The sequence below is a fragment of the Trachypithecus francoisi genome, unplaced genomic scaffold, assembly GCF_009764315.1.
Source record: "Trachypithecus francoisi isolate TF-2019V2 unplaced genomic scaffold, Tfra_2.0 Lachesis_group12, whole genome shotgun sequence".
NCBI lineage: Eukaryota > Metazoa > Chordata > Mammalia > Primates > Cercopithecidae > Trachypithecus > Trachypithecus francoisi.
In genome coordinates this window covers 27,184,488-27,201,142 of record NW_022681457.1, presented here as the reverse complement: position 1 = coordinate 27,201,142, position 16,655 = coordinate 27,184,488, and the positions used below count along the sequence as shown (strand labels likewise).

Here is a 16,655-nt window from a genome sequence, read left to right as displayed (position 1 = left end):
ATCAAAATTAATGCAAGGAGGTTCGTCACTCACATTAAATGAAGTCCATAGTAATTTTAAGTCTCAGCAATTAACCTGCATCCACATGTCATGCTATTACTATTTTACATAGTGTTAAGCATATATTTAATATGATATATACTTATTTTTACATATTTATATGCATGTATGTGTGAATATAAATATATACATGTATATGTATATAGGGAGAGAGAATTATTGACCTAAAGATCTCCATTGGTCCAAAAGATTTAAGTATTAGATTCACTAAAACATTCTCATATATTAGAATACCATTACAACAATGTTCTCCCACATGAAAGCTCAAGGACTGTATTACATGATCATTGTACAATGTACTTTGTTATTTTTCCAGACAAAGAAGAGATGAAAGGTGAAAGAGAGACTTTCAGATGCAGAGAATTGCAGGTTGCTTGAAAGATAATTTAAAATAGGAGAGTTGGCAAAAGTTAAATATTAAAAGAGGCAATGGATTACTACTCTGTACCTCTTCTTACCTTTGCTCATAGGCCATGAAAAGGTTAAATTAAAATTTGCAACAGAAGCACCAATTGAATTGATGGCCAGAACCGTAACAGTGTGTGCTTGCTCTGTCCACAGGAAAGTGAATTTAGTGTGATTTCCCACATCTTCTGACCATGTTCCATTGCAGGAAGTATGATGGTTTATCACATATCTCTGAACACTGCACAATGAGTCATTTTTCATCAGGGGCTGTAGTAAATATAGAAATTGATTAGTTTAAGGGCTGCAGTGCTTTTTATACTAACTGAGCTCACATAACTCTCATTCTACATTTCTCATTAGGAGGCAGGGGCCAGATCAGGGCAGGTACTATTACAAGGCTGAGAGGCTGGGGAGATGGGTGGGATAGAGTCTGCCTCTGCCACAGTCTCCGTGAAGGTATCTGGATGGTTATAGAGCATAGCAAACTTATTTTCCCCTTTTTGAGGTTTTTTTCCCTAAGGCCCAGAGAATAAATCATTTGAAGATAATAAAGTAGGGATATGATCAAGACACTTTTCTACCAAGAAGTTTCACTCTAATTTTAGAGAAATGAAAGACTGATAAGGGGTAGAGAGTTTTCTCATCTAAAAAGCGAACGAGAAATAACCCTCAGATAATGAAAAGCAGCAAGAAAAGCTGTGAAGGTGTTCATCATCATATATTAATCATAGTAAGATTTGTCATTCATTTTCCTTTCCTCTGATATGCTTGGAAGATTATCTAGAATGTAAGAATGTCTGCAAAGGTTAAAGAGTAACAGGATATCAAAACAGTGTCTATGACACCCCAGCATTTCTGTCATATAATTAAAAAATAATAATATCAGGTCATTAAGGATTCCAATGTAAAACAGGTATCTAGTTCAATTCTATTCTTATGTGCCACAGAGGTTAACCATGTACCCCATTTCCCCAATCAACTTCACCTGTGGCAGGTAAGATTAAATGCTGGCAATCCCTTATAAAGCCAGAGAAGGCTGGACTGTATATCATAGACTAGAACAGTACATCTCAATTTCTTGCCAGTGAGATGCCTCTAAGTTAGAAATGGCAGAGAAAAATAAACACATATACATGTATCCCTGCCAAGAATCATCTGGATAGGTTGGAAGTAAAATTTTAGCAGCCACCCCCAGAAAGAAACGTCTCAAAGTTATGTAAATTTTGCATTTTATTTGAAAAATCTATGTCAGTTTTAATGAATACTTTTTTTGGTAACCATCAAGTAAGAGAATGTTAAACGTCCTTACTTTGTGGTACTACAAGATCCTCCAGGCTAATCTCGTGTATTTTCTGCCCCAACCCTAAAATTAGCCATTTCTCCGAATAGCCCTTGTTTCTGTTATTGAACGATGGTATTAGAAATAAGTCTGGGCACATGCCTTACTACTGGATGTCATTACTTTTAGGCCCTCTTAGCTTACAAATCATGAAAAGTTACATGCATCCTAAACCAGAATCTATCTATATCTATATTAAGCTAGATATAAGTTCATACTTGTATCCCAAACTCTAATTCATTGCCACATGTATCATCCTGTGCTTGTGTGTAACCTCCCAATCCAACAGTGAGAAATCTGGGTCCCACCATCCACCATCCATTTACTTGCTTGTCCCCTTCCAGTGTACATGTAGAGCAGTACCATAATTGTTAGCCCATAGCCCTGTAAGAACTATGTCAACTAGAGTACAGTGCTTATGGACAGTTTCTTTCGCCTTTAGTCCTAAGATCCACACATTTCCAACAACTCCCCTCAAGTTCCAAAGTAGCCTTTTCTCCCACCACCTTCAGTGAGGTTGCTTCATACACTTATAATACAAGTAGATTCCTTTGTCACAGTCTACAGTCAATCCTGGGATCCTCCAACCTCCTAAATGATTTTTTTTTTTTTAATCTACATGCATTAAGATTCACTCTTTGTGTTATGAAGTTCGAGGAGTTTTGGCAGATGCATAGTGCTATACACTCACCATTTCAGAAGTATACAGAATCGTTTCATTTTTGAAGGATATCTTAGTTGCCTCTAATTTGGGGTGATTATAACTAAAGTTGCTTAAACATTCATATGCAAGTTTCTATGTAGACTTAAGTTTTCAAATCACCTGAGTTAAATACCTAGGCTGCAATGTTGCATTATATGGCTGGTAAGACTACATTTAAATTTGTAAGAAATTACCAAACTGTCTTCCAAAGTGGCTGTCCCATTTTGCATTTCCACCAGCAATGAATAAGAGTTCTTGCTGCCCTGCATGCTCACCAGCGATTTGTATTGTCAGGTTGTTTTTTTTTTTTTTTAGCCATTCTAATAGGTGTGGGGTTATATCTTGTTTTAATTTGCAACTCTTTGGTGATGAATGATGTTGAACATCTTTTAATATTCATATTTGTCATCTGTATATCTACTTTGGTTAGGTTTTTCTTCAGATAATTGTTTTTTTTTTTTTTCATTTTAATTGGGTTGTTCTCCTACTGTTGAATCTTAAAGATTTCTTTGTGTAATTTGGTTGTAAGTCCTTTATCAGATGTGCGTGTTTGCAAATATTTTCACCCAGTCTGTGCCTTACCTTTTCATCCTCTTGACAGTCTTTCCCAGATCAGAAGTTTTTAATTTTTTTTAAATCAATTTATTTATTTATTTATTTTTCTTTTTATTATTATTATTATTATACCTTAAGTTCTAGGGTACATGTGCATAACGTGCAGGTTTGTTACATATGTATACTTGTGCCATGTTGGTGTGCTGCACCCATCAACTTGTCAGCACCCATCAATTCGTCATTTATATCAGGTATAACTCCCAATGCAATCCCACCCCCCTCCCCCGTCCCCATGATAGGCCCCGGTGTGTGATGTTCCTCTTCCCAAGTCCAAGTGATCTCACTGTTCAGTTCCCACCTATGAGTGAGAACATGCGGTGTTTGGTTTTCTGTTCTTGCGATAGTTTGCTGAAAATGATGGTTTCCAGCTGCATCCATGTCCCTACAAAGGACACAAACTCATCCTTTTTTATGGCTGCATAGTATTCCATGGTGTATATGTGCCACATTTTCTTAATCCAGTTTGTCACAGATGGACATTTGGGTTGATTCCAAGTCTTTGCTATTGTGAATAGAAGTTTTTAATTTTAATAAAGTCAAACTTACCAGTACTCAAAAATTAAAATAAAAAACCCCACACTGATGGGGGCATGTCAAAGGAACATGAGTCAATTAAAAGAGCTCCCAATGACTGAAGCAGGAATATTTTGAGCAACAAAATAAAGTAGTATTGGATTATGACCCAAGTCTAAAATAAATGTTCATTGTCCATACTAATATAAATAAATGATTGAATAAATAAATTAATTAATGTGGGAGGACAGACAAATCTCCCATGGAGAAGAACACTAAATAATGTGTGTAGGTCCTCTACCTTCAAGTAGGTGGAACATAGCTCCTACTCCTTAAGCATTGAGACTTCATTTTTCTTTTTTTTTTCTTTTTTCTTTTTTTTCTTTTTTTTGAGACGGAGTCTCGCTCTGTAGCCCAGGCTGGAGTGCAGTGGCCGGATCTCAGCTCACTGCAAGCTCCGCCTCCCAGGTTTAGGCCATTCTCCTGCCTCAGCCTCCCAAGTAGCTGGGACTACAGGCGCCCGCCACCTTGCCCGGCTAGCTTTTTTGTATTTTTTAGTAGAGACGGGGTTTCACCATGTTAGCCAGGATGGTCTCGATCTCCTGACCTCATGATCCGCCCGTCTCGGCCTCCCAAAGTGCTGGGATTACAGGCTTGAGCCACCGCGCCCGGCCGGGACTTCATTTTTAAAACTAAAATGGAGAAAGGAGAAAAAAGAGTAACTTTCCAGTGGGAAACCAGACAACACTACCTCAGCCAGACGAGCAAGGTGAACATCAACCACGATGAGTCACATTGGTAGAATGTATCCTTAATATGATGTGATGGAATGGCATTTTACATCTGCGATCTTCCTCCCCCAAACCCATAACCCTAATCTAATCATGTGAAAACATTAGACAAAACCCGTTTGATGGAGATTCTACAAAATACCTGACCAGTACTTCTCAATTGTGTCAAGTTCATAAAAACAAAGAAGGTCTAAGAAACTTTTACAACCAGGAGAAGCATAAGGAGGTATGACTACTAAATGTAATCTGCTATCCTGAATGGAATCCTGAACCAGAAAAAGAACATTTGGTATAAGCTAAGGAAATTTGGATTTGAAATAAATTGCAGATGAGTTAATGATGACATATCAATCTTGCTTAATTAATTGTAACAAATGTATCACACTAGTGTAAGACGTTAATACTAGAGAAAACTTGGTGTGGGAATACATAGGAATTCTCTGTACTATCTTTGCCATCTTTTTGTAACTCTAAAACTGCCTTAACATAAAGTTTAATATTTTTTAAATGCCAGAGAAATGATTTTTTTAAAGTGCCATACTTATCCTGTGGCCTTGTGGCTTACTCCTTAAGCAAATCTTATCCCAGTTTAAGAAGCATAGAGTTGGAGAACCGTAATCATTGAACTATTATCTCAGTTTAGGAAACCACAACAAAACAGCACAAAACAAAATTAATGAAAAGCAATTTGATTAATATAAGGCACTCAAGTTTCTGCAAAGATGGTAGATTAGCAAGGGTACTGTCTCCCTCCCACACATCATCCTTAAAGAACCCACAGAGCTTTGATGTCCAAAAAGACAGCCACTGGCCACTTGCACCCATTTAAATTTAAATTAATTAAAATTAAATAAAATTTAAAATTCAGTTCCTGAGTCACACTAGGCACATTTCAAGTGCTTAATAACCATGTGTGGCTAGTGGCTACCATATTGGACAATGCAGATATAAACCATTTTCATCATTACAGAAACTTCTATTGGCAGCATTGCTGAGGAAATGTGGAATTCATGATATGAGGAAAATATAAGAACTGTCTGGAGAAAGACAACTGTATTGTTCTAGAGTATGTTGCGATGGGAGAGGGTAGCTATAGCCTAGGCCAAAGGGCTGTTGACTACAGCTCTGAAAGGATAAATCAAAGACAAAGCAAAGCTACTTAAATTCTGCTCAAAGTTGGCCCTACCACAAACATAGGAACATCACTGCCTGTCCTTCACTGTAGAAACTTGCAGATATCTGGAGCACTCCCATGGAGATAAAACCAAAAATATGAGAAGAATAATCTGCTGGGCAAGGCTGTTGTTTCTTATTCAGCAGTGCCCCCTTCCGTGGTAGGTTCAACCGCCCACTCAGTCTCTCAGAGTACAGGCCCTGAATTCACCGAGAGGTAGAGATATGTATGAAGTGTTCAGAATACAATAAATGTCTCATAAATGTCTGTCAGTTCTTAATGCTAACTTTGAGTCGGAAATATTAAAATGTGTTGAAGGAATTGTTTGCTAGAAAAAGAAAAGAGAGCAATAAAAAAAGAAACTAAATTTTTTAAAGACAGCAATATAAAAGAAATGAAATAAGATAAAATAATAAAAAATTATTTTAAGAAGTATTGAAATGGAAAAGTTTAGAAATTGCATTGATTATTAACCAAATGAAATTATAGAGTAACTGGATTTAGAAACCAAATGAACATAAATTCTTATATACCACAACTTTTACATAGGCTTTGGTCTTTCATCAGGAAACCATTTTCAAATGTGTGCTCATTCAACCTTGGGTATTAAACTTACAATTCACATTTGGAGTGACAGAAATACTATTTGACTTCATGTGTTGTATTCCCAAATCAATCTTAAATTTGGCATTTACTGACCAAATAAACTATTCACTTGAAATAGAAATCAATTCATTTGGGAGAGGATGCTTTGAAAATTACTAGGCTACACAGCTATCATCTATCGGAATATCCACTGTTTATATGCCATCACATAAATAGAATACTCTGTCATGTGTTAGATGCCCTTGGAGTTTGTGGGGAAGGTGACACTTACACTGTTCAGAATTAAATATGAAGACAATTTTTAGACTACAAGAAACATTACGTATCATGTAGTTCAATCTTACATTTACACAGATGAGAAAACTGAGGCCCAAAGAGTCTAAGTAACTTTGCCAAAATAGTACTGACATAACTACAGTACGTGAAGCTGAGAAGAAAATGAAAGTCTCCTAACACTATGCCAGTGCTTCAGCCACTGTACATCTTAGCTCTCTGCAAATACATCTCATAAATGAAATGAAAATACAGGATTGCTGAGCTTTCCAAAGATTAATAACAGGATTATGGACCATGAAGTACATTTTTTAAGAGTATAAAAATACAATTTAAGAATAACGTTAAAATTGGGAATACCTTCCAAAGTAAAGTCACATTTTTCTCCTTTTTCATAGTATCTCCATTAATTATTCTCCAAAACTCAGGTCCTCTCATAGGAACTGCAAAATGACAAATTGTGTGTATGTTTTTGAAGGAATATTTTTCAGCCATATTTGAAGCATACACTTATGCACTTTCAAAACACATTTACAAAATCTCTGCAGACCTTTTATATCCATGACAACTGTGTAGGCTGGATTGCTCCAATTACTCCAATATCCCAATCCATCTATCCTCTTACAGCGCACCTGAACAGCATAAACTGCACAGAAGTCTGGAACTGGGAGACTGACAGATTTTGATTTTGCATCATAAACGTCATACATCTATAAAATAAGTCAAAGCATTAGATTGCTCATTACCAACACATATGTATCTAAAGGGCCCTGAAGTACATTTATTTTAAATTTTAACACTATTCCAAAATTAAGAGAACTGATTCTGTGTTTTCTGACTTCAGAAATAGTCACAATTAGGCTAGGATTGTAAACTCCTTCAAGTCAAGGATTTTCTTATTTATCTTGTCACACCCTTGCTAATGACAAGATTTTGAACTGGTTTACTTGCAACCTTGTTTCCCAAATACTCTCTTATCCTACTACTAATCCCTGTCCACTAATCCTCTGCCTACAAAGACGTTCTAAGAATTTAAACCTATTGGTTAGATAGGACCGACTGTAGCAAATCGTTGATATTCAGTATTCTTCAATAGCAGCTAAACTGTCACATTTGTTTTAGTTGATATCATTGTGATCATATAATAAGGGTTTCTGATATTTCTAGGTATTTGCAGGCTGCCATCACAAAGCTGATGTGAAATGTCATCATAGGCACCCTTGCCACTATGGGAATGATTCTGTTTGTTTGAAAAGCAGCTTCTCCCAAAATGCATTCCACCAAACATGTATGTACTAAAAGACATTAACAGATGTTAGAGAAACAACAGTTCCTTGGAAAAAACTAGTTTGGGGTACATGAAATGAAATAAGGTCACAAATTTTTCTTTAATGAAGGACCTCTCCAAACCTTGAATATGTTATATATATACCGTGACTACACAAGGAAGATACAGTGATACAGGGTTTCCTAAACTGATTTAACCATTTAATCTTTTTCTGAGGAACATAATATAAGACCTGTGTTCTATAAAACACACTTCAGGGAATGATGGATTTCAGGAAACTTTGTTCTTTAAAAAGGTTAGACTTAGGCAAATCTATTTAATGAAAATAGCTACAGAATACAAGAGAATGTACTTTTATGCCAATAAAATTAATCTAATACAATTGAACTCCTAAATATTATAAAAATAGCATTTAATGAGGAAAGCTGAAGTTCTAAGTAAAAGTTACCTTCCATTGTACTTCTTTTCCACTCAAACCATAGCGAATCTGGAATTGAAGGTTATTCTCTGGAAAGACTGGCTTTTCCCAAGATATTTTCAATAATCCAATGTTTTTAGTAATTTCTGCTTTCACACTGGATGGAGGCAGTGGCTTCACTAGAAATTTTTAAAACAGTTTTAAGTGATGGTAATTTAAATAGTAATAATGCCTAAAAACATTGTGTTATATTTTCATACCTCTATATTCATCAAGCAATATCTTCTTCATAACTTTCTCACTCATTATCTCATTTGTTTCCCTATTACTTTATGTGATATATTAAAAGAGGGATTTATCACTATTTTGCAAATAAAGACTTGAATGAAAAAAGTCAATACATTATCCATGTTACTCAGCAAACTAACAGTAGTACCTGATTAGAAATTGAAACATTGGCTCTGCATGCAAAAGGTACCACGCTGAACCCATGCTAAATATCAATAATAAACTGTTCTCCATTGAACTTTAATTAAAGGCAAAAAAAAAACATGGACTGCATCAACTTCCACATGTGAGTGTGAAACTCTTATGCTGATGTGTATCATTAAATATTTCTAGATCAAGGTCAGAGATAGTCTCTCAGAGCAAAGCCTTGGTTTTCTATAATCTGAGGGAAACAGGCTTTTAATGTGCAGTAATAGAGGCAAAGATGATCTGAATAGCAAGTGATTTTTAAAATAGATTCATATATATATATGAATCTATTATATATATGAGTCTATTTTTTAAATATATATATATATAAGCAAGTCATGTTTAAAGGCATAATGTAAAAATCACAGAAATGCAAAGAAAAAGGTTATCTTCCCTGTTTTCCTATCACCTTTTTATGATGCTGCTTTCAGAGCTAAAGTAAAAACTTTAGCTTAGGCTTAGATTCAGTATGTAAGTTTCCTCCAAGTTCTTAATTTTTCACTTTGAGGGCCACTCTTTCTGACGACAAAAGGCAATATGGAAATGTGGCATATTTTAAAGTAAAAGCCTGAAAGCCCAAGCGTAACAGTGCGTCTCTGAAGCCCTAACTCTGTTATGACTCCAAGCATCAACTTTATGATGCATACTACATTTACATAGTCATGTCTTGATTATCTGTACTAAGAGTGGAGGATTCCATTTAGAGGACATATATTCAGTTGGTATACCAAAACAGTTGTTAAAAATATTAATACATCCATACCAACTGGTAAAGAGCTGCTCTCCTGAGGAACATCTCCTCCAGAACTGCTCAGATTGGATGCCCTCCACACCTGCCCATGACCCAGAACCTAAAAGGTCAATGCCCGGTACAGCAGAGGTCTCCGGGATTGCAGTTGGAACAGCCCTCCTCTTATTTTGACAGTCACCCCTTCCAGTGGACAATCCAATGTGAGAGATGGCCCTTGGCTGGAGTACGCAGAAAACAACTGCAGTAGCAAAAAGGGAAGCTGAAGGGCTAATGTATGAAACCATCCAACCAACCAACCATCACCAACTAAAAGAAACCTAAATAACCCAAACCATAACTAAGGCCAAATGTAGACACTCTGTGTAAGAAAAATTAAGAGAGTTCCAGGGTTTACTTTCTTGATTTATTTCCCCATGTCTTATAAACCATACTACTCTTATGATTCACAGGGAAATCATAATACCTGGATTGGCACAATATGGGTGTTTATCATTCTCTTGCTCCAAGTCTCACTTGCCAAAAACCAACAATGTGTAAAGGTATAGTCTCCCTTTCATACAGTATTTTAAAATCATTTTTAAGCAATCAACAATAATAGTTTTTACTGTTGAAAACAAAAATACCTAAACTTTTTCCTTCGTGTAAAGTTTGTCATGGTGATTCAATTCTTCATAGACCAAAAAGGCATTCTCCACCAACCCAGCAAGATGATATATACTGTATTTTACCTCTTGATCATTTCTTGTCAGGAAAGGAAGTACCAATATTCAAGAGACTGTACGAGGTTAAATCTGTGTTTGCAATGAACTGAATCATATGAAGCATATCATTTCTGCAGACTGGCAATGAATATCCAGTCTGCAGAAAGGATATGCTTGAAGTTACATGATTCCCTCAATACCCATGCTGGGAAGGTATGGGAAGCTGTCTACATTTTATGGATGGCAAAGCAGACACAGAGTGCCTATGTGGCTAGTGCAGATTTAAAGGCTAGTAATAGGTGTAGTTGGCATTTGGATCCCAACATTGAGTTTCCACATTACCTTCTAGTACTAAGTAGGCAATATAAGCCCAACCTAAACTCGTTATTTTAGTTTTGAAAAGGATAACACCAAGGGTTATTCAGGTAACATATGTTACTGAATCCATGCTGCATTTGTCATATCTTATAAGTGAGTGTGTTATTATCTGTGCATGTTTGGGGGAGTGTAGGAGGGTTCCTTGCTATCCTAGGATATTAAGTATCACTGCAGTAAAAATCACTTAAATGGAATTAAACAGTGGGGAGAGAATTCATTGGGACTTTATATAGAAAAAGAAATCTAATAATTAAAACAATCTTATTCTGTATTTTTTGGATATAGGTTTTAATTCAAATGTGTATTAATTAATTGAAAAACAATGACTCAAATATTGATTTTTGGCATAATCCCCCAACTAAATAGCATATATTATTATTTTTATGGAACATTATTCTAACGTGTTTCCTACTGAGGAATATTTTATTTGAGGGGAAATTCACTGAAAATCCCAGTTTTGTTTTTGTTTTTAGATATCTTATATTGAAAACAAACATTTAGAAAATATTTACAAAAGCTTCCTTAGTTATACATATATAACAGCACCAAAAGATATTTTTTCATTCCTGTTGCACAATCATTTCCCAGATATTTCACAATGAACTTGAAAGAATATATCACATTTTTCAAGGACTCTCTTAATATCTTTGAAATCAAAGCTGTTTTTGAAAAGAATGTTTACAATATAATGTATGTCATCGTTGTCTATTTCCTCCACTTCGATTTAGCTATTTTAAATGCTTCTGTGCCCTACATATCCTCACAAATTAAAGGCTTGAGTTATGAGTACTCAGATTACTGAGACCCTCAGAATATTCAAATCAAGCCTTTGGAGTAAAAATACTGCATGTTTTCATAACTACACTGGAACAAAAACATAAAATAATGCCTTATTTAGAAAAACATTACTAAAATTCATTCATAAAGACCCATGTATTTTATCTAATAGTGTGCAGAAAATATTCCTATTGCTTAAAAAAGTCTGCTATAAATAATTTGAAATGAATTCAAAAGTGTAAAACTTCCTAAGGCTGATTTTCTCAATACCACTGTAAACAGGAACAATTTTTTTTTCAAAATCTAATGTGATCAGCAAATGGCAAAATATAACATTAAACCTGCATCAATCTGCATACAAATCTGCTAACACAAATGAAGACACAACACAGCTTGACATACCCACAGAATCAGGAAGGACACATGTTGGTGGAGAGTCAAGTGAACCTAGAGGGTGATTGATCCTAATCCACATTGTATAGCCAGATAATAGAAAGATTGGCTGGAAAACGCATTCATAAAAACCATCCCTCTGCAAATAGCAATCTTTAGGCTTAGATATGGGATGAACAGATGGAATATCAGAACAGTAAAGGCTCCTCCTTTAAAAGATACAAAAATAGTCAATTAGTATACATTAATAAAAGTAACAAGAAGATATCTGAGAATTCTGATTTGTTGTTTAAAACAGCAGTCAACAAATCAGAATTCTCAGATATCTTCTTGTTACTTGTTGTTTAAAACAGCAGTCAGCCGGGCGCGGTGGCTCAAGCCTGTAATCCCAGCACTTTGGGAGGCCGAGACGGGCGGATCATGAGGTCAGGAGATCGAGACCCTCCTGGCTAACACGGTGAAACCCCGTCTCTACTAAAAATACAAAAACTAGCCGGGCGAGGTGGCGGGCGCCTGTAGTCCCAGCTACTCGGGAGGCTGAGGCAGGAGAATGGCGTAAACCCGGGAGGCGGAGCTTGCAGTGAGCTGAGATCCGGCCACTGCACTCCAGCCTGGGCGACAGAGCGAGACTCCGCCTCAAAAAAAAAATAAAAAATAAAAAATAAAAAAAATAAAAAAATAAAACAGCAGTCACCAACCTTTTTGGCACCAGGGACCAGTTTCACCGGAGACAACTTTTCCACAAATGGGGGATGGGAAATGGTTCAGGATTTCGGGATGAAACTGTTCCACTTCAGATCACCAGGTATTAGAGTCTCATAAGGAGCGCATGCTCAGTTCACAATAGGATTCTGCTCCTCTAAGAATCTAATGCCACTGCTGATCTGACAGGAGGCGGAGCACAGGTGGTAATGCTGCTCTCTCACCTCCTGCTGTGTAGCCGGGTTCCTAAGGGGCCACAGACAGGTACCGCTCCGTGGCCCGGGGATTGGGGATCCCAGGTTTAAAAGGCAGGCAGGAGGCCCGGTGCGGTGGCTCATGCCTGTAATTCCAGCACTTTGGGAGGCTGAGGCAGGCCGATCACTTGAGCCCAGAAGTTCCAGACCAGCCTGGGCAACATGGTGAAACCCCGTCTCTATAAATGCGCGTCTGTAGTCCTGGCTACTGGGGAAGCTGAGACGGTAGAATTGCTTGAACCCGGGAGGCAGAGGTTGCAGTGAACTGGGATGGTACCACTGCACTGCAGCCTGGGCGACACAGGGAGACTGCCTCAAAAATAAAATTAAATTAAATTAAATTAAAATAATTAAATAAAATACAGACAGTTGCACTCCATCTAAAACAATAGATGTTCTTATTAGAAAGGCATTTTTTAAATTTTTCCCAGCTATATCCCAGTTCTATACCTTTCCACAGAAACTGACAGTAACTTATTAAATATTTCATTAGACACTAAGTAGGGATGCAAATGAAATAAATGCTCTAAAAAGGAGAAAATGATCCAGTTAGAGACAGAACCTAAAATAATTTGCAAATTAAACTAACACTATATATTAGTGAGAGAATATTTCAAATATAGATGAAAGTAGTCATGGAACATTCCTGAGGTGGCAAGGAAGGCAAATTCCTCACACTTTAAAGAAAGAATTAAATTTCATCACAAATCCGTGGTGAATATAATTTTCTAGTTCAAATTAATACAAATTAATATAATACCAACTTCAGATATGTATGTGAATTATATAACCATGTATGTTCCTCATCTTCTCAGAGACGAAAATTTTTTAAAAATTGTATAAGTGAGTCCTAGCCAACACTCCACCTCAGAACCCATAAAGCAGGGGTGTCCAAGCTTTTGGCTTCCCTAGGCAGCACTGGAAGAAGAACTGTCCTGGGCCACACATAAAATACACTAACGATAGCTGATGAACCAAAAAAAAAAAAAAAGTTGCAAAAAAAAAATCTCACAATGTTTTCAGAAAGTTTATAAATTTGTGTTAGGCCACATTTAAAGCCATCCTGGTCCACATGGGGCCTCGGGCCATGGGCTGGACAAACCTGCCATAAACTCTTTTTCCTCTGGTTTGAAATAACTTCTTGGGCCAATGTTTGCTCTGAATACTATATTTAAATGGCTAAAGTAGCAATTAGTCTTTCCAAAGACATGGGAGTGAGGAAGTTAGAAGAAGCTAAAAAAATCGATATTCTTCTGTCATTTTCTATTTTCTATACCACTTCTTTTTCTTGTCTTCTCAAAATTACAATCATGAATGTGTGTGTGTGTGTGTATGTGTGTGTGTGTGTATGTGTGTGTGTGTGTGAATAAATGATGGTGCGTGGACAAAAATGAAAATGAGGAGTGAGGGGTCATCTGGGGGTAGAAAATAAGAACAAAGTAGAAAAGCACAGTACCAGTACACTTAGAATTGAAAAGTTGGCATCATTACTATTGTGACAGCAAAAACAATATATTGAATATTTACAAGGAGAAATTATATCACGTGATTATAATTAGGTGAAATATGTTGTTAACTCTCACAGAAACATTGTAAGTCCTATTAGTCTCTCTGTTTTTACAGACAAGGAAATTGAGACTTAGGGAAGTTAAGAAACTCACGCAAGTAAATGTAGTTTCCTAGTTATTCTGTAAATGTTAAGAGAAACGAGGCATGGGGCTTAATATAATAGGTTTTCACAAACACCTTTCTAATGTGAAGATATCATGAAAACAAGGTAAAGACAGATTATAAAAGTAAAATTTCATATCACAAACATTCTACTGATTTTAAAATACACATATTAGGTAGGATGAAGGCAGCTATTTGAGAAATGTATGAATTGTCACATTTTTTTCCTAATACTACATAAGAAGAGACTGGCAGCATTAGGAATAGACTTCAGATCACAGTATTGTAGAGAAGGGATTTATTTTTCTAGTTGAAAATTTATATTTTAAGAATAAATGAGCATGTCATACAAATTGAAAGTCTCCACTACAAATAAAAATACAAATTGGGACACAGTGTTTAACAACAGTATATTTACTTGAATACTACTATGGGATATTTTAAAAATAAAAATCTATCATCTGATCAAGGGTGGTATCATTTTAGATAAAATGATTTTAGAGAGAAAGGGACTGCTATAAGATGATGCCTTGAATTCTTTTTAAAACATAGAAGAGTAAAAATAAACAAGTACAAATTACTTCTTATTAGAACACATTACCCTTTATTAACCATAAGTATTTATTTCCTAAATAACCTCAGTTAGTTCTAAAAACCATTCATATTATCTCCTATAATCTACTTCTACCTCTTTTTTTCCAAAACAATCTTTAACCAAATGATATGAAACTTTTATAATCTTTCACATTCTCCTCTAGTCAACTCTCTAAGTCAAATTAAAATATACACAAACTACATTTTCTTGTGTTTCATTCAAGAGTTAAAATACAAATTATACAGAATTGGTTGATTTTCAGAAAAGATAATTTGAAGTAAAAACAAATTACAATTTTTTAACCTCAGGTGTGAATATTTTTCAAGAATCACCAATGTATTTAATCCCTCAAAAATTTCCTGATTAATTATATTATACTTTCCTCTTTCAGGAAGCAAATAATCTGTAAGATGACTGTTGTAATATTTCTACAGAAAATTTTTATCTCACCATACCCACAGAAAAACGAAACAGCAAAAATAATACATACCTATGATACCTCAATTGCAAAGTGCTTCCCGCAAGTGACTGGATTGTATTGGTTGACCATCTGCAAGTCATTTTAGTTAAGTACCCATCAGTTTCACATGAGATATTGATATTGACATCTATTTGAAACACATTAAAATATTAATATAAAGCAAAAACACCAAAAATTTTAATGAAAAAAATTTTTTCTTACATCTTAACAGGACTCTAATATAAGGAGGGTCCATAATGAAACTAAGTTGTGGAACAAAATGAACAAAACCTTCATTTTCTTACCAATCACATATAATTCAGCATAGCGATGATGGCATTCATGTTCATTGCAGCAGTACACTGCATCATAGGTAAACTTTCCTCGAGGTTTGGTTTCATTCAGATTGAAAAAAGTAACTTGGCTAACATGATCACTCACAACATCATACTGGCTTTGAGGGATTTTCTCAGCTAAATTCATCCACCAAACAATCTTTTTTGAGGAAACAATCTTGTTTTCATTCTTATAGATGCAGTGAAAAGAAACATTAGATCCAACACTTGTCAGAATTTTAGGTGGAAAGTATATGACATCTGTAATGAGGGAAGAAAGGATATCAGATGAAGACAAAACACTCTGTAAGTAATTTGCACCACATCGAAAAAGATTCAAAACACATTGCCTTGTTACACTGCCAAAAATAACATGAGTGGACTAAAAAACTGGATAATGCTGAAATTGCCTGTTTGTGTACAGTTATCTAGTGTCCCTAGTGCTCTCATTCAAAAGTGAATTGAGCTTCCATGAATGTCTTCACTATCTTCTAAACACAGAGGCTTATTCATCATAAAATATGTTTTAGGGCAGGGCGCGGTGGCTCACGCCTGTAATCCCAGCACTTTGGGAGGCTGAGGCGGGCGGATCACGATATATATATATATGTTTTAGTCAGTAATTGTCACTTGCTAACTGATAGGCTGGAAAGTAACTAAAACAAAACATAGTTTAATTCCACAATGACATATTTTCCACCAGACCCTGCTTTGGGAATCAGTGAAACCTAGGACAAGTTCTTTAAAAAAATCACCATGAAGCAAAATCCTGAAGTAAAAATGATTGCTGCTATTGTCTTGTTTGGATACATAAAAATTTCAAGTAAGTAGGTAAATATATGAGATATAAATTTAAAAATAGGAATGTCATATGAATGATAATGCAGCAATATACAAAGCAGAGAAAATTATAAATGCTGGTTTGTACCATCATTTTGAGTTATTTAATGCCAACATCCTATGGATGAGGGCA

General features: G+C 35.7%; 1 protein-coding gene across 3 annotated transcripts in view; it reads right to left on the bottom strand.

The window, feature by feature from the left end:
- Positions 1-16,655, bottom strand: part of LEPR (leptin receptor) — an 86,111-nt gene that overhangs the window by 17,694 nt on the left and 51,762 nt on the right. For all 3 annotated transcript variants that reach the window (XM_033225185.1, XM_033225186.1, XM_033225187.1), the window contains exons 8-14: positions 15,653-15,943; positions 15,378-15,495; positions 11,675-11,874; positions 8,219-8,367; positions 7,033-7,192; positions 6,843-6,925; positions 519-735 (exon numbers count right to left, since the gene is read on the bottom strand). In XM_033225185.1, the coding sequence (XP_033081076.1) occupies positions 519-735; positions 6,843-6,925; positions 7,033-7,192; positions 8,219-8,367; positions 11,675-11,874; positions 15,378-15,495; positions 15,653-15,943 (1,218 nt within the window). The remainder of the gene's footprint in view (positions 1-518; positions 736-6,842; positions 6,926-7,032; positions 7,193-8,218; positions 8,368-11,674; positions 11,875-15,377; positions 15,496-15,652; positions 15,944-16,655) is intronic.